This window comes from Phyllostomus hastatus, unplaced genomic scaffold (genome assembly GCF_019186645.2).
Source record: "Phyllostomus hastatus isolate PE091 unplaced genomic scaffold, TTU_PhHast_1.1 phas_contig_86, whole genome shotgun sequence".
Classification (NCBI taxonomy): Eukaryota; Metazoa; Chordata; class Mammalia; order Chiroptera; family Phyllostomidae; genus Phyllostomus; species Phyllostomus hastatus.
In genome coordinates this window covers 76,728,592-76,747,465 of record NW_025333977.1, presented here as the reverse complement: position 1 = coordinate 76,747,465, position 18,874 = coordinate 76,728,592, and the positions used below count along the sequence as shown (strand labels likewise).

The 18,874-nt window shown below is 37.6% G+C and overlaps 1 protein-coding gene across 1 annotated transcript in view; it reads left to right on the top strand.

Annotated features, from left to right (window-relative positions):
- The window catches only part of MYH15 (myosin heavy chain 15), a 132,084-nt gene that overhangs the window by 46,443 nt on the left and 66,767 nt on the right, over positions 1 to 18,874 (top strand). The window contains exons 15-22 of the mRNA XM_045851228.1: positions 1,242 to 1,421; positions 2,479 to 2,611; positions 5,225 to 5,292; positions 6,265 to 6,352; positions 9,956 to 10,073; positions 10,961 to 11,084; positions 12,623 to 12,759; positions 16,675 to 16,930. Coding sequence (XP_045707184.1) covers positions 1,242 to 1,421; positions 2,479 to 2,611; positions 5,225 to 5,292; positions 6,265 to 6,352; positions 9,956 to 10,073; positions 10,961 to 11,084; positions 12,623 to 12,759; positions 16,675 to 16,930 — 1,104 coding nt within the window. The remainder of the gene's footprint in view (positions 1 to 1,241; positions 1,422 to 2,478; positions 2,612 to 5,224; positions 5,293 to 6,264; positions 6,353 to 9,955; positions 10,074 to 10,960; positions 11,085 to 12,622; positions 12,760 to 16,674; positions 16,931 to 18,874) is intronic.

Sequence of the window (18,874 nt, the reverse complement as noted above, 5' to 3'; positions counted from 1 at the left end):
CATGTTCTATCCACCAGCAGGCTGCAACCTGGTGCTAACTTCAATCTATATCACATTTTCAATGACTTTTCACAGCCTCCAACACTATCACTAGTCTAGACCAGCAGTCAATATACTACAGCCCTGTGGGCCAGTTCCAGGCTGAATCCTGCTTTTGTAAATAGTTTTAATGGAACATTGCTACACTCACTTTATTTATATATTGTCAATTGCTCCTTCAGGGCTGAAAGGGCTGAGTTGCTGGCAGAGGTGCAACAAAGACTATATGGCCCATAAAGTATAAAATATTTACTACAATATACGGCCCTTTTGAGAGAAATTCTGCTGAATGGGATCATCAGGTTTTCTATCACATATCCTATTTTTGTTCTTATAATCCTTTAAAAATGTAAAAACCAATAAAAATTAAAAAAATTAAAATGTAAAAACCATTATTAACCCACTGACTTTGCAATACAGGCCACATCCAAGATTTGGCCCATAGACTCTGCTTCACCAACCCCCTTCTAAACATGTGATCCTTTTCAAGCGTAAATCAAATCATATCACTCCATATTAAAAATCATTACACTTTATATGAAGTGTAATGCCTCCTACTACACTTCAAATAAAATCCAAATGTCTTACCATGGTCCGTAGACCTTTGGGATCCAAAACTTCTTACCTCTCTGACGTTATCTTGTAAGCACATACTGTGTCTGGCTGGTTTTGCTCTATCCACACTCAACTCTGGCAGGACCACAAACTTGCCACGTGTGCCACTGCCTAAGAGCTCTGCATGCTCTGTTTCTCTCCCTAGAATGCTGTGTACAGACCATCTCAGGAGTGTACTTCTCTTTCAGGGCAGAGGGCTTTATCCCACTATTCCATTCTACTAAAATTGCTCCCACTCAGCCCCCCAGTCATTTCTCTGCCTCTTTATTTTGCATATCTTCAGAGCACTTATGTGAAATTCAGTCACTTATTTTTTTTGTTTACTTGTCTTGTCTATTTGCTCCACTAGAATGTGAGCACCATGGGGAAAGGCACTTTGTCTATATGGCCAGCTCCTACTGGTGCCTGGTCCCGGTAGGTATTTAATAACTATCGGTTGAATGGATGATTGGCTCATTGTATGTAGTGAATATTCCTTCTCCTTGTCAACTGATTACATTCCTGGGAAAAAAATTTACACTAACCTCCTACAGCAAATATTATTTCCTGGTGTTTTTTCATCTGCTATTTCTATGTATCTCCAACAGCCAATGGGTATCTTTTTTATCCTTGAAGAGGAATGTATGTTTCCTCAGGCTACAGATGTGACCTTCAAGGCCAAACTTTTTGACAACCATTTTGGAAAGTCAGTTCATTTCCAGAGGCCCAGGCCTGATAAGAAGAAGAAATATGAAGCTCACTTTGAACTTGTCCATTACGCAGGAGTGGTAAGACACCTTTAGACCTTCAGCCCTGACTGTTCCAAATGCACTCAGCCAAAGTCCTTAGGTAATACATAAGAAGGGTTTAGATTAAATGAAGAGATGAACAAAATAAACCTCAGTTTCAGAAAAATGTTGGTTCAGCCTTTTAGCACTTGTGAAAAGAAATACCTAAACTATAATAGTAGTCCATGTGCACAGAGGTCAAAAATCTCAAAATAGACTCTGTTGCCCCAACTCAAAGTAAGACAGCTTCAGAGTCATGGAGACTATCAAAGTAATGTTTTTTTTTCTTATTTTCCCTTCCTTTCAACTTAACATTGTATGAGTGAATGATTTCAATTGATCTTTTTATTGAAGTTTTTTTATTCTCTCATAAAGAAATAGTCACTATGAAGTAATGGTCTTCAGCCTATGGCCAACAAAGGTTTCTAATGACCCTCACTGCCTCTTCTCCTTTCCCCACTGCGAGTGCATGTGCATGTATCTGCTCCCTTTTTTTGCTTTTATATTTCTGGTCAGTAATTCTGGATGAAACAGAAAGAGGACTGATAAAGGCTAAAATAATACTTCAATCTACAAACAACCAGTCAACTGTAAAGTTATGCTTGTAATTCTTTAATATCTTTGAACATTAATTACAATAATATTTACAGCAAACTACCATTATAATTGCCAATGGTTTTTTGAATTCTCACTGTATGTCAGAGAAACTTGGATTATTTCATCTATTCTTGCCTATGAACAAGTGCTGATGTGAATTGTTTCTATTGGAAATACCATCCATTTCTTCCTCCCTCTCCCTTCCTCCTACTTTCCTCCCCTTCCTCTCTTCCCTTTCTCTCCTCCCTTTCTCCTCCTTTCTTCTGCAATACAAGTGGTAAAGCCCGAGAATCTCTTTGGGTAGCACACTGGATTTCCAGGAGTATTATTTAGTGCTGTTACATCAAACTAAAGTTAAAGGATCCACACAATTTGTGATATTTTTTAAAAGAATACAAACTTGCTATTTTAATTTATATATTCTCCTCTTTTGTTCCTTGAACTTCATATCTTCCCAAAGGTGCCTTATAACATCAGTGGCTGGCTTGACAAAAACAAAGACCTTCTTAATGAAACAGTGGTGGCTACATTTCAGAAGTCAGCTAACAGACTCTTGGCAAACCTTTTTGAAAATTACATCAATACCGACAGTGGTGAGTCAAACAATCTTCCCTCATTTTTCAGCCTCAGAATGGAACCCATGGCTGCCTCAGTACATACAACAATCTTTGCTTCTTTCCAGTAATATCTGTGTCTGGTCCCTGTGGTCTGAGTTATCCCCTCATATTGGCATTTCTGTCCTCAGACTGGCGGTTCTTTGGGGAAATGGTGCTCAAAGCCAGATATATCTGGCCTACCTTCCCCCCCGCTGCTGGTGCCAGCTGCAAAGAGAGCAGCAAACCATGTTTTGATAAATAATTTGGGGGAAATAACAAGTCCCTTTCATAGATATTCCAGAAGTATCTTGGAATTCTCCTTCCCAGTGCTTTTATAATAACTTGGGGTTATTCAAAGCTTCATGATGACAGGGATTATGTCTGGTTTTTTTTTTTAGTTGTAGCCTCAAGCATGTAGCAAAGGCCTGTTTAGCACGTACATAAATATTTATTGATCAACTAATAACTGATTGTGTTTAGCGGTTTGTAATTTACAAAGCACTTTCAGATGTATTATCTTACTCAATCCTCACCATGACCCTTTCAGACACATGTAAAGGAACAAGTCTTATAAGAACAAGTATAGAAGAATTAAATAGCATCCCTGGTTTAAGAAATCTACTCAATGGAAGAGCCAAGGTAGGAAGCAGGACTTTTGCTTCCTAGTCTGGTGCCTCTTCCACTCTCACTCTCTCCCAGAAACAAACAAACAGAGAGATGGACAGTCTATGTGTGTTTAGGATGCAGTTCAGACTTCTGCACCATGATACAAAGGATTTGAAAATACTGAGTCTAAGTTGCTAACATCGGCCTCACAATCAAACTAATGCTAGACTAACTACAGAGGGAAGCACTCATAATACACAGCAAAAGTCACAGATTGGCAGCCCCTGAGCAGAACCTGGCTTTCAAACATGGTTGTGATTAAAAAATAATCAGAAGATTTCACATATATATTTGGTTTCCCTTTTTCTTTAAAAAATTTGGGGTTATGGGAAAATCTGGTCAGCCTGGGTCAGATATGTTCATGCAGTGGGACAGAATACTAGCTCTTCTGTAAGTGGGGTGTGTACTCAGCCTCCCAATATTCTCATCCTTCCATTATCTTACACCCAGCTTCAGGTTAACTCCTGGCTCCTGTAGAATGACTTGGGACTCCTGATAAACATGGTCAAGGAAGGGAGAGAGAACTTAGCTCTTCCTGGCTGTATCAGCACATGAGGACGTAATTCAGGAGCATGCCTGAAATCCTGTTGGCCACTCTCAAGAGGAGTTCAGAAATCGAAGCTATTGTGTTTGGACCCCGATCATCTTCAGGCAGTGCATTTGCCTGATTCTAATAGCTTCTCAAGTGGCTCTGAGGAGTCTGTTAGATAGTGGTCATGTCGCTTATGGCTCCCAGATGAGTAATTCTCTGACCGTAAGAAATCAGAGAGTGGTTTGGGCAGAGAATTAGAGAGGAAATCATCTCTAACTCTTCAGGGTGTGGTCTGTGTTCTTTGGAAGTGGGAGAGAATTGTCCAGAATGTCCTTTTTCATAATCCTTTAAACAACTCCTGAAAATACCTCCAAGCTTCTGCCTCATCTAAACATCAAGTTACCTATATTAACCACACTTTCTTCTGGGGTATCCAAGTATTTTAAATCAGATATAATTAAAAAAAATAATGGAAGGTAGTATATTTCCTTTTCATGTGTGGAGAAACTGAAGTACAAATAAGTCCAGTGATTCCTTTTGAGGGCCTGGGTCATGTCAGTAGGACATTCATGATTACACTTTATGACATCAGTCTCACACAGCACTACTCAGGCAGAAAGGATATTTTATCACTTTTCTGTACTGATATCTAGCTCATTTTTTCCAGATTGCCTATGGATTATGTTGTTGTATATATTTGTGAGTTAGCTCTACACAGATGTTTGTAAAACAATTGGCTTAACATAAATTATTTAGCTGCAAGAAAATGGAAATAGATTGTTTTTTATAAATTATAAAAGTAGTATATGAGTGTTGCCAAAAACATAGACAGTATAGAGAAACTAAAAGGAGGAACATAAAAATTACCTACAATCTCACATAAGGAGCTAACAACCCCTGACACTAGGTGTATACTCCTCCCAACATTTTTTATATATGTAGTCACCCATAATGCAACTGCAATTACAGACATATGCATACATTCAGGATCATAATATACAAACTGTTTTGTAACCAACTTTTTCTCTTAAAATAAATCCTACAAATCTTTCCATGTCAGTTATATGAGTCTGCACCATTATTTCAAAAAGTCAAAGCATTTCATTCTATGACTATTCTTTCATAATTTAACTAACCAACTTCCTACTGATGGACTTTTATTCATAATTTTATTTTTTGCTTTTTTTTGTAATGACTAAATAATGTTGCAATGAATGTCTTCACACAGTTGCTCAATTATTTCCTTAAGGAAAAGCACTAGAAATGGACATTTTTGTGTTGAGACATAAGTATTTTTAAAGCTTTTGTAGATATTGCCATATTGTTTCTAGAACTTTGATGAATATATGCTTTCATCAGCAGGGTTTGGTAATGTGACAAAAAGAGCTTTTTATTTTTTTTTCTTGTTTTAGCTCTACAGTTTGGGGAGAATAAACGCAAGAAGGGAGCTTCATTCCGAACAGTTGCATCTCTCTATAAAGTAATTTTTAATTGCATTTAGTTGTATATTAACTGCCTTACAATATGCATAGGTTATTACTTATTTGAAATGTTATGTCTTCAAATAAGAATAAAGTATCTGCCCTGGCTGGCATAGCTCAGTGGATTGAGCACAGGCTGCAAACCAAAGTGTCACAGGTTTGATTCCCAGTCAGGGTACATGCCTGGGTTGCAGGCCATGACCCCCAGCAACCACACATTGATGTTTCTCTCTCTCTCTTTCTCCCTCCCTTACCTCTCTAAAAATAAATAAATAAAATCTTAAAAAAAAAGAATAAAGTATCTGAAGTTGGAATAGTTGAAGTTTATCTTGGTATTACTGGGCTTTAGTGGACACTGTTGGCTTTAATGAAAATATTGGCTCATAACTCATAGTTGCCAGAATTGTGCTTGACCAAATGGGGGAGCTAAGCTGCCTCCCTACCCTCAGCTCCAGACTATAGCCCCTCCCTTGCCTCAAGGTGGGACAAACTGTGATGCAATTGGTGCATTTGTGCTCAGCACTCTTTCAGGGATCAGACTAAGCAGAATCTACACCATTGCTTTCCTAGCCCTGCCGCCCCACCCCCAGCCCTACCCTGCTTCCCTCATTTTCCCTCTCAGATTCTGCTTCCAGAGAATCTGACCAAAGATTAATATTTTCCAGTCAGAAAACTTGAGAAACAGTTTCTTTCTTCAAGCCATTTATTGCCCAGCCATAAATTATTGCTATCAAATTCAAAACAGGTAGATGTAATTCATAATGGAACTGTATCAGATAAAGAACTACTTGGCATAGGAAAGAAATCATGTATGTTTGGTAAGCAGAAAAGAATCTTGAAATCATTAAGTTATTGTTGATATGCATGTTGGCTTTAAGACGAAGTTGATAGACTTGGACACACTTGTGAGGGGGTGAATGTTTTTAGTGGTTTGCAAAGTGATTTTGTGTTTGTTATGGTCTCTATTTTAGGAAAACCTAAATAAATTGATGATTAATCTGAAGTCAACAGCACCCCATTTTGTGAGATGCATAAATCCCAATGTAAACAAAATGCCAGGTAAGAACTGGATTTCTTTGTAATCCACACTAGGGCACACAATTGATTCAAGCCATATTGAATGTTTCTTTAAGAGATATTTACCAGTCCCCTTTACATAAGGGGATTTTCAGATAGAAAAATGAAAAAATGAAAGTAAGTTAAAAGTGAGATCTTTAGAACTTCCACAATGTTGCCTTTGAATTGGCAGAAGGATTTCACAAAGCAGGCTCAGTTGGGTAACATTACAATGCTTGATGTCACAATTTAAAGTCCTTCTTGAATTTCATGGTAACATGTGGATGAGATTCTATGTCATTGTCTGAAAGAGCAAAGTATAATAAAAAGGGATTGAATGATCAGTTGGGGGTTAAGATAGATATATAAGCATAAAGGACATTATTTGGTCTGAGTTATCTAAGTTGACCATAAAGAGAGTTCCTAAATTAATTTCTAATTATTAAGAACTTCGTCTAGTCTTTCTTCCTAATAGTATCTATCTCTTTAGTTATGTACTTCTGAGCAGTGGGTACCTTTCTTTGGGAACTGCCCTGCCTAGTTTCAGAAGCTGTAACCCCACATGGCTAAGGCTGAGTCAGAGACCTTGGGACCATAAGCCACTAAGGAGACAAAGCTTATCTCCCTGGCAGGAGCACTGCCTCTGCCCCCTTTACTTTACCCTGCCTGGCCCCCAGTGCATGACCAGTTAGCCAATGATGGGTAAGATTCCTCAAGGGAGGGATGACCTAAGACAGACACAGTTATGGGGGGCCCTCAGGGAAGGACTTGGGGGGCTATAGCAAAAGGGGGTGATGGACACTTGCCCCTCGGCTTTGACATAGCCTGAGTCCTCATTCTGTCTGCAAGAAGTCTCCTAATCTCTTGGTTGCCTTACTTCCCCTGCCTGATTTAAGCCTGAAACAATGCTGGGGGTGGGTGCAGCCCTGAGCTGGACAGGGTAGGTTCCCCAGAGCAATCAGGCATAAGAAAGAATGCATAAAATCCTGTGAGACCTGCTTTGCTAAGAATGCTCTCAATTTTCTGATAAGGTTGAGGAGGAATTGAGTTTGTTTTCCAAAGTTTTATAGCCCTTTAGCTAACTGACCCTGACTCAGAATAAGCTCTCATAGTTCTTTGGATGTTATCTATTGTTTGATCCTTACTGCCTAACAGTGATTGATGAGCTTTACCTGTATTCCTGTGCAAACTGAACTCAGTAAAAGTCCATTGAGGAAAAGGGTCTTGGTCCTTTTCCTTTGAGAGATCGGCCACCTTTCCTCCCCAAGCAGATCATCTTAGCAGACTTATTCTCATCCACAGTGGCTGGTGGAAGGGGTGGGGCCCATGGGAGGAGCCCCTCCCATACCTTTCTAAACTTTTTCTACTTTTATTGAGATATTATTGACATATAGTACTGTATAAGCTTAAGGTGTACAGCATAATGATTTGACTTATCCATATGTGAAATGACTACCACAAGCTTAGTTAATATCCATCATCTCATATAGATATAGAAAAAGAAAAAAAAATTTCTTTGTGATGAGAACTCTTAGGACTTTCTCTCATTCACACACACACACACACACACACACACACACAAAGCAGTGTTTACTACTGTCATCATGTTATACGTGCATCTCTAGTATTATTTATCTTGTAAGTGGAAGTTTGTGCTTTTTAACCACCTTCATCCATTTTTCATCTCCCCATCCCCCACTATAGTGACCACAAACCTGATCTCTCTTTTTCTAAGAGGTTGGGATTTCTTCTTCTTTTTTTAAGATTACATATAAAAGTGAGATCTTATGGTATTTGTCTATCTATCTCTGTCTGACTTATTTCACTTAGCATAGTGCCCTCAAGTTTCATGCATGTTGTCAAATATGGCAGGATTCCCTCTTTTTATGGCTAAGTAATATTCCACTGAATATGTATGCTACAACTTTTTAACCCATTCATTTATAGATGGATACTTCTCACAGATCATCTGTTTCTGTCTATGAACTGGATGGGAGGACAGATTGTTCACATGGCTTGGCTTATTATAGTGGGTACTCTTTGATTAGTAGATGGTGGTAGGAGGATGATGGAATAAGATGGGTGATGATGAATTTTTTTTTAATGTTTTTAATTTGCAAAACAAAGTTTTTACAGTTATTAATTATATAGATTGCCTTTCTTAAGCCATGGGGTTGGATATTCCCAAGCTTCTATTTAGAATTACAGGCTTCTGTAGAGTTTGGCCAGAGGCTGTCAGCCTCAAAGTTGTGTAGTTGACAAACACTTATGTCTTCAGAGCACTAATCACCCTTGGAATATGTAGCCAGATGTTGCTCACTCTGATTTTTAAGGTTCTGTAGTATTTTGCATTTTTATTAACCTTCTGTAATTAAGACACCAATCTTGACAGTCTGTGACCTATTTTTGGAAAGTGTGATGCTGAACAATGATGCTGCAGTTTAAGTTTTTGCAATGTGAACACTTCATGTTCATTCACACTGTCTGTTTTTGCCTCATTGTTTCCTATCTCCTGGGTTCCTGAATGCATCTGGGGACATTGCTTCCATCTAGCAAGGAATCTAATTAGCTGCCTCGATTTTGGAGTCATTCTGTTACCTATTAGAGTTGCCTCCCATTGAGTCAGCTCTAATTTCAGCAGGGCTTTTTTATTTTTTATTTTTTTTAAGTCATAAGACAAAGTTATAAGAAAAGCTTCAGGATCTACTCAAAACAGCTCTTCATATGTACTTAAAGGAAGTGAGTGTGCTTGCTTTTAAGGTGTCATAGGCTCCTTTTGCCACTTCTCACAGATCATCTGTTTCTGTCTATGAACTGGATGGGAGGACAGGAATATTGATACATGGCTTATATTTGTTTACTGTGACCCGGTGCACAGACAGGCATCTCATCCCCATTTTTCTTGTAACACTATGGGAGGGTTTCGTGTTCTGAGGAGGGCTGCTTGGCTTCTCTCAGAAGACTTGCTGAGAGCCAGATACAGTGGCTCCTTTGGTGGTTTTTAAAAAGTTCCTGTCTGAGACTGCAGCTCAGAGGTGCTTCTTTTGATGAAAGACACGGTGATAGGAGAATGCCTATTCTATAGAATAAAACTTAGATGCTGAATGTAGGCTGGAATGTAGCCAAGTTCTTTCTGAGTCAAAATGGTAAACGGGATTTTGTTGTGCCATGTTCTTCTTTCTCTTTATTCCCCCTTCTTGTAATCCCTTTGTCCTACTTGGAGAGATCAGTTTCCTTTTGAATTCTTATTTCTCTCTCTAGCTGTTTTTTGGCTGGTGAATAGATGTGGAAACAGCCATTTACATTCTACCAAAAATGTATTCATTTTCATGTTCCAGGACTATTTGCTTATAAAATCTTGACTAACTGCAAGCTAAAGGGCTCATTCCATGTTAAAGGAATTTTAGGTAAATCCTATTTGGAGACTCCCACAAAACAGGATGGGTACTGTAAGAACCATCAGACCAGAAGTGGGTGAGCTATTCATTACCTATCATACAGAGAACACAAAACTCAAACTCTTTGAACCTAAGATGCAGCAATTAGAACAAAGTCTAGGGTATAATTTTTTTAGATAAAGACTCAATTTGGCTCCTTTTTCTGCAGGTGTAATGGACCCTTACTTAGTTCTACAGCAGCTACGCTGTAATGGTATCTTGGAAGGGGCTAGGATATGTCGTGAAGGTTTTCCAAACCAACTGCTGTATGCTGACTTTAAACAAAGGTAAATGTACACCCTGGGATCCAAAAAGCCCGAGGCAGTCTATTCTGTTTACCTCTCATTCCGAGAGCTCAGCCATGTGTTGTTTGTTCGGTTGATGTCCTCCAGACTACAGATCACTGTGTTTGGGTGGTGGTGAGATATATGATGACAGGGTTTCATTATTATTTCCCCTTAAATCCCACATCCATGCAGCTGTAATATCCTTATATCTCTATTAACGGATAATAGTCCCACATATAGAAGAAATATATACAGCAGAAAGATATGGAGGCTGAATTGAATCTCTGAAATGTTGTGTATACTTAATTGTAGCTGCCATCCAAGCAGGCTGTTTCTCCACCAGCAAGCGTGTGAAAGGAAGGAAGCCGGCAGGGTGTGTAGCAGGAAGCAGGAGAGGCATCTTTGCTGTTTCCCAGATTCTAAAAGTGTAAATTATAGGTCATCAAGCAAATTTAAGCAAAATATGGTAGTGTAGACAGAGTACCTGTCTCAGAATTAAAAGGCATATTTCTGGGTCTCTACCAACTTACCATTAGGGTAAAGTTTTCTTGGAATTTGTCTCTGCTTTTCATTTTTCTTATCCGTACAATAGAGACATGTAAACCTGCCCCTCTCTCTTTTTCCCATCCCAATCTCTCCTTCCCTCCCTAATTGAGCAGAGAGTCAAGTGAGGCTGTCTTTAAAATATGATCAAAGTACTATTGTACCAAAGTAAGGGATTATTGCTTGTACCCTCATTACTATTGCTAAGAGTTTCATGAAAATTGAACATATTGGTAGGAGAGAGAAGTCTGTACTTCTTTCCAGCTTACTTCTCCAGATTATTCTTTATTTGAATCATATGTTCTCCTGATCCCAGAATTTATCCTCTACCTGTTTTAAATTAGGTACTGCATTCTGAACCCAAAGGCTTTTCCAAAGAGCAAGTTTATGAGCAGCAGAAAAGCAGTTGAAGAACTACTTGGTTCCTTGGAGACAGACCATACTCAGTACCACTTGGGAATGACCAAGGTAACCAGAACACTATCAGGAGTGCATTTGGAGAAGAGTGGGAGGACAGATGTGTATCTTAAAGTACCCATGAAAGTTCAACTGTACGGCATTCTGTAGCTCTTGTGACCATAACTGATACAAATAGAGAGCAGGGAAAAGTGGAAATTTCTATCCTACTTGGGAGAAAATTCAGTGCTTCTTAAATCTCAGTCTTGACTACATTCACATTTTTTATACTTATTAATCTAAGCAAGTTTGTGCCAAGATGTACTGAATCAACTGCGTATACATATCAGAGCTAGAAAAAGGTGAATGAATCAATGGTGTGGATAACTGCTGGTTTGTGTGTAAACCATAAGAACAGTACTGATGAATCCATAAGTACTGTTCTAGGGAATTAATTCTGGAAGACTATATGAATAACTAAAAACTTTAAGGTCAACCCCACTATCCAAAAAATTAATACAAAGTGAGCTTCATTAAATGTTATTCACTAAATTCTGCTTTATCTGAGATGACCCACGTATTTTGGGAAACTTCTAACTAAGAGATTTGGTTTTATCTGACAGTCAACATCATGCTGTTCCTAGTGATACCCATATCAGGACCATATTATTTGAAGGACAATTGGAGAGCCTAGATTGAAGAGCTCATAGGAGAAGAACTCTGTAGGACATAATTGTAAAATGTTATATGATTCCCATATTTTGAGTATCCGAGAGTCCAGTTCTGCTGTTCATTGTTTCTGCTGATTTTCTCTACTGGTGCCTTGCTTCCTTGTGTGTTTAGTTATTTTTTTACTGTATACTACTCATCTACATGAGGTGAGTGAAGCTCCTAAGTCACAAAATTTAAGGAGGAGCTCACTGTTAGGATCATGCAAGTGCTGACATGTACAACTCTGAAAGTGATGGCCTCCTTAATATTTGTGCTTTAGGTACTTAATTCACCTCATCTTGTCCATTACTAAAGATTTGCCACAAAAATTTTATGTGAATTCTTTAATACCTAGGACCAAAGTGCCTTTCTCTGGAGCAGGGGTCAACAAACTATGGACTAAGGGCCATATTTATGGTCTATTTTTTTTGAGGGCCCAATTGCTAGAAAAGCTCTTACATTTTTAAGGGGTGATTTGAAAAAAGAAGAAGAATATTCTACAGAGAATCTGTGTGAACTATGAATCCTAAAAGTATTTACAGTCTCGCCATTTACAGAAAAATTTGTAGAACCTTGCCTGGCACATTAGAGAATGGCTTGCCTGGGCCTATCTTAAAATTTAAGGTTCCCTGGGTAATCTAGCCATTATTAATAGATGAGGGGAGGATAGTGTAAGTTCTTAAGGAACCCATGTAAACACAGGATTAGATAAAAACATTTTTTTGCAAACCTGATGTTTTAAAAACCAGTCTTTCTAAAAACATGCATTTTAGACATTAAATAAAACTCAAGAAATAGAACTGAAAAAATAAATACATCAATCACTATTAAGGTAATTCAACAGACATTTACTGAATACACATTATAAGTGGAACTAACATCTGACTTATTTCTTTTAGGTGTTTTTAAAAGCTGGCTTTTTAAGCCAACTGGAAGCAATGAAGGATGAAAGGCTATCCCAAGTCTTTACATTGTTCCAAGCCAGAATGCGGGGCACACTGATGCGAATCAAATTCCGGAGGAATCTGGCAGAGAAGTATGCCACCCCTCCCCTGCATCCGCACTGCTAGGGTGACAGTGGGCCTCAGTCAGTGTGATCTTATCTCATTGCCTTATACCAGGTCTGGGAAAGAGCTGCCTTCTCTGCTTAGGTTCGGACTGAACTTTAAAGTTTTTAAATCATAGAACACCAAACATAGCACAAAGGTCTTGAATTGCCTTATCCAACCAAGTGTAAGCATAATTCAGGTATTTCTTGCATTGCTTGTAGCCTTCCCTTTGGAGAGATTCCTTATAGTCAGAGAAGCCTGGATCTCTCAGGGTGGCATGATTCACAATTTATAACAGCAGCAGACCTGGAAGGGTTCGTATGCACCCCACAGCCATCTCTGTGGGCAAGTTTTCTGCTCACTTTGCAACCTCCCCTGGATCAGAAACTGTGCGCCTCTTGGTGACATGTAACCATAACTCTTTTAATTCATTTCAGGCAGGTTCACTAGGAACATTTATCACCACATTTGGACACTTAGGTGTAGGTTTTGTCTATTTTTTAATGGACTCATGGAAATCAATCTAGAAAAATCTCCAAATAGTGGAACTGTGAGCAAGGGATTCTGCAGTTGTTGCATGTGCTTTTTCTGCAGCATAGCATGCATTCTAGAGACATGTAAACTATAGTGTTGGTATAACTTAATTAATAATCTATTAAGTCCTTCTGTTAACCCAAACGTTACGTGGTGAGGTCAGAAGCATTAGAGCTATGTCTCCTAAGAGTCTTCTATGAGGGTCTCCTAAGACCCTCATATAGTCTCAGTGTGGTGTGGAAGTTTATGGGAATGTGGGAATGTGGGATCATAGCTTCTGGGATCAATTGCATGAAATTGAGTAAGACTCTTAATTTTTCCATAGCTCATTTCCTTTGTCGCTATAATGAAGTCTTTACTATCCATTCTTTTGAAATCATAGGATGACTTTTAAAAACTATTATGAAATATTTCAAACACACTGAAAATATTGAATATATAGTCATGGATCTATTACTAAAGAATATCAATTGCTAGCATTTTTTCCTATAATTGCTCACAACTTAAAAAAATAATTAACAAAAGAAAGCCCCTTTCATATTTCTCTCTTGATTCAAGTTTTATAAAGATATGAAGACATGTAGGTATGCAGATATCTTTAAAAGGTGACATGATTTTTATGTTTTTAGTTTTTACATAAATAGTATTCTGTGTATATTATCCTAAAATTTGTTCTTTATATTCAGTACCAGTTTTGAATTTTATTAATGTTGATAAAAGTAGTGCTAGATTATTGATTTTAACTACCATATTGTATTTTATTACCCAAACATACCACAATTTATTCACTTTCCAGTTCAAGTAAATTCAAGTCACTTATGATTTTTTGCTATTACCAACAGTTCTGCAGTGATATTTTTGTAAATGCACCCCCTTGAACATATGCAGTAGTTTTCTGAGGATACTGTTACTCAAAATACTGGTCCATGCTAATAGTTTGTGGATAGCAGCTGGCTGAGGCCCACACTTTGAGTGGCGTTTCTCCATGGTATGAATTATTAGGTTTTAAGCTATATACAATCCAACTTCATGAGATATTGCCAACATGCTTTCTAACTTACTGTTCATCAGAAGTGTGTACAAGTTGCCCTGACCAGTATAGATAAATTGGTTGGCTATCATCCTGCAAAGCAGAGGGTCACCAGTTCAATTCCCAGTCAGGACACATGCCTGGGCTGTGGGCTCAGTCCTTGGTTGGGGTGTGTAAAAGAGGCAATTTTTCTCTCACATCAATGTTTCTCTTAATTCCCCCTCTCTTTCCCTCTATCAATTAATAAATAAAATCTTTTTTAAAAAGAGAAATATATGGAAGTCCTATTCTATATATTCATCAATTTGTGGTATTTCACTTAAAAAACCTTTGCCAAACTGTCATATTTCTGACTTTGGGGGAGGGAGGCAATTATTTCCCTAAAATGATGTTTTCTGTAGGGCTTTAAATTTGTTTTGGTGTGTTTGTTTTTTTTTTTTTTTTGCAGACATGACATTTTGTGGGGGACATTTCTTTCATTTTAGTTTGTGAAGTATTTTTACTAGGAAAATAGTTAAATCCTTTTTTGCATTTATTGAAATAATCACATGCTTTTTTCCCATTTACCTATAAATTTATTGAATTATATTTATATATTTTTCAAATGCAAAACCTATTTTTTTAATGAAATATTTTTCATAACACTAATAGTATTATCATGAGGATTTTTGCATCAATGTTCATGAATAAGTTTCTCCTATAATTGTCTTTTCTCCTGCTGGGTTACCTGACTTTGGATCAAGGTCACCTTGACCTAATAAAAGGTTAAGAAATGTTTCATCTTTTCAAAACCTGAACAATTTATTGTGCTTATTTATTCCTTGAACATTTGGTGCAATTTACCTATAAAACTATTGAGATCTGGTATTTCTTTTGTGATATATTTTATAATTTTGATTCAATTTATTTAATAGTTATGGACCTATTGAGGTTTCTTTCTTCTTGAATCAGTTTATATGTCTTTTTTAATTATACATTTCTTTTAAATTTTCCAATTTGCTAGATTTATTTTTAATTCTCTATCATATCTATGATTGTTTTTAGAGCACATTGCTAGATTATTATATTTCTAGAATATCACCATTCTTAGTATTATTTATTTGTGTCTTCTTTTTCTTGATTTTTATGTCAGATGTTTATTTAGCCTATTTAATAAACCATCTTTTAAAATTTTCTTCATTTTTTTCTAGTTCATTAATTTCTGATCTCATCTTTATTCTTCCCTTCCACTTTCTTTGGGTTTATTCTTTTCTTAATTCACATTTTTTCCAGTGATCCACATAGCTGCTTAATTTCTCCACTGAATGTTTGACTTCAATGACTATACTTTTCAGTTTTAGACATTTTATTTGTTCCTCTTTCAAATCTCTCTGCCCTTTTATTATAGTGGCTCATTGCTTTCTTGTTTTTTAAATTCTTTCCTTTATGCCCTTAATAATTTTAATAATTATTTTATGGAACCCAAAAGATTGTTCAATTATATAAATTCTTGGGGTGTTAATCAAACTTTTTATTGTAGGTGCTCAGCCTCACTGGTGGTTGATTTTTTAAAAATATGTGTTTTGTAATTTTGAATTATAAGTTCATCTTCAGCGGTTGGATCTAATAGAATCTCTGATGCTTGATATTAGGGTGATTTCTTCAGTAAAATTTTTTATTTTCTTCCCCCAAAGGCCCATAGGGTATTTATTACCAGTATAAAAAATGATCATGCTAATTTCTTGCATATTTCTACACCAATCAGGCAGTGTAATTTAAACCTCAGACATTTCAGAGTGGTAGCCAATGATTAAGAAAAAAAATTTTAGAGTAGAATTTTTTTTCTTCACTCTGAGCTCAGGCCAAATCAGATATACTTCTCTTTGACATTTCTCTGTACTGGTAGTGAATTTTTTGGCCATTCTCTTCATTAAGGGTGATATCCTTTGAAGGTCTCAGCCTGTTTCTTTATCCATGTGGATATAAAACTACAAACCCCCCAAATACTAAGACTATCTCCCTTTGTCCACAAAGATGGCCAAGCTGCACATGCATTTACTTATTGCTCAGGTGTTCCACTCCTTTATTTCTCACACTTTTCAGACTATGCTCACATTTGAAAGCTATTTGTGATGAGACCATTTTTAGGATATCTAGCCCACAATATCACTGGCCCCAGAAGTCCCACAAAGGGCTTTGCAAGAATTAAATGAGAGCCCAGATGTAAAAATGCTTCAAAGATGAATGAGAATATATAATTACTCCTAAAAAGATGTGCTTATTAAGAATTTTAATTTGGAAAATTACTCTGCCATTGTCTGGGTTAACTTGTTTTTCCTTTTTTTTCTCCTTGACTTAGGGATGCACTTCTTTTGATCCAGTGGAACCTAAGAGCTTTTATGACTGTGAAGAACTGGCCCTGGATGAGACTCTTCTTCAAGATCAAACCTCTTGTTAAATCTGCTGGGATGGGAAAGGAGGTAGCTGGACTGAAGGAAGAGTGTGTGCAACTGCAAAAAGCCTTGGAGAAATCAGAATCTCAGAGGGAGGAACTGAAAGCAAAGCAAGTCTCCCTCATCCGGGAGAAGAATGACCTGGTTCTTCAGCTGCAGGCTGTGAGTGGCCCCACCATTCGTTCTTCAAATCAAGTTTTTAATTAGAGTCCCTGTTTTGTACATAGTGTCGACTTGAAAAGAATAGAGGCGTGTGCTTTTCAAATATTATAGAATTTCATCAAACACAGACAATGGAAACACATAAAGGGACACCCTGTTTCAATAGAGCAGTGATTTTATTGGCAGGATGTCTCTGAAAAAGAGACAAACTATTAGATGGGTTTTAATTACATAAAAGCACAACCATCTATCATGGGAGCCAGCCAGGAAGCTCTGGGTTTTAATTTAAATTCTGTATATAGCTCATGACCCATTAACAAATCAAACACAGGGTTTTAGTAGATCTTCAGAATTATTGTGGTATGCACCAACTTGGTTTTCCTGATTTTTGTTCTCACTTCTCCTTTCCCTAGTCCAAATCAACATTATTAATCAGTTCAGTTTTTAAATACAGTAGTTCTCAACTTTGGATTTGCATCACAATCATTTGTGAAGCATTAAAATAAAAAGAAAGATGCCTAGACCCCACTCTCAGATATTTTGATTAAGCAGACCCTGTATGGGTCTAAATAATCTGTATTGGATATTCTGATATCCAGTCAAAATTGAAAACCATTGTCTTAAACAAACAGGATGTTGCTTCTCTGATGAACAGGCTTTGGATTCTGCAACATGTGCATTGTAGGCTCCAAAACCTTGCCTTGGCACTCAAGCCTCCATCTCCAATCCGCCATCAATGTGCTATTACTCACTTCCTTTCATATTCCTCCTCTCTAGCCACTGGGATGACTGTCATCCCCAAACACCCCACACGGAGCGCTAGGATTCACCCACCTTCACTGTGTTCTTCACCTCACTTAGATCAATGCTAGGTTAGAAGATACTGGGCTGAAATATAATTATATAAATAAAAACTTTTCCTGGTTTCTGAATGTACTGAAAACAGGAAATTTAGTGGTTTTAGACTAACCCAAGTTATTCTTTTATTTTGGAGCTGTGCTAGCTATCAGTGTTTCAGTAGGCCATATTTTACATAATAATTTACACTCACACCACATTTCTCACACACATTTAAATAACAGTGATTTTAGAATTTAGAATATGTAGAATATTTAGAATATATCAGCCTAGGAGGCTTGTTAGAAATATTAATTCCTGCCTGCACCTCCTTGAAACCTACTTTAAGATCCATACTGTGAGAATCACAATTGGTAATGTCTTGTGTTGTCTGGCTTTGGGGAGAGGCAGCCTTGGCTGAGACCTGGCCTCCCAGTTTTCATGACTCTTCCTACTGATCTAGAGGGTGGCCAGTGCTACATAGGCTGACACGGGAAATAGAAATGGACCCAACTTGTGTATGGGGTGGTGGTTCAAAGCCTGGAAATATGATAAAGATCAGTGTGGTGAGCATGGGAAACATGCAGAAGCCAATTTCAGAGCAAACCCAGGAAGTGTGAGATGAGTTCACATTGTAACAGTGATTAAAAACCTTGACAGAGCTATGGAATGTTTTATCATCACTTATTTTCAAGGGACACAACACAGTAGGGATGAAGGAAATGAGGAATCTTTTAAAATTACTCACTCACTTTGAATACCAGCAGAACTCAGAACCCATTCCAATTAAGTTTGTGAGTATGTGAGAAAAGAATTGCCCCTGGGGAAAGGATATTTCTACTGCTCAACTGCTACACCATTGCTCAGCTGGGCCCCAAGTCCTGTCATCATGTTTAGTACAGGGGTTGATGAAGGGGAATTGCACTCTTCTCCTCATTCAGTGATGGAGGCAGGTCTTTTACATGTGCTGAATGGGACGGAGCAAATGCTTGTTACCCTGGGGTGCATGAAGATCCGTCATGCTCCTTCTCAAACATTGGAAGATTCTCCGATGTGCATGGACCCTTCCTGCTTTGACATTTATTGTTTGTTTTTAATTTAGCCCTT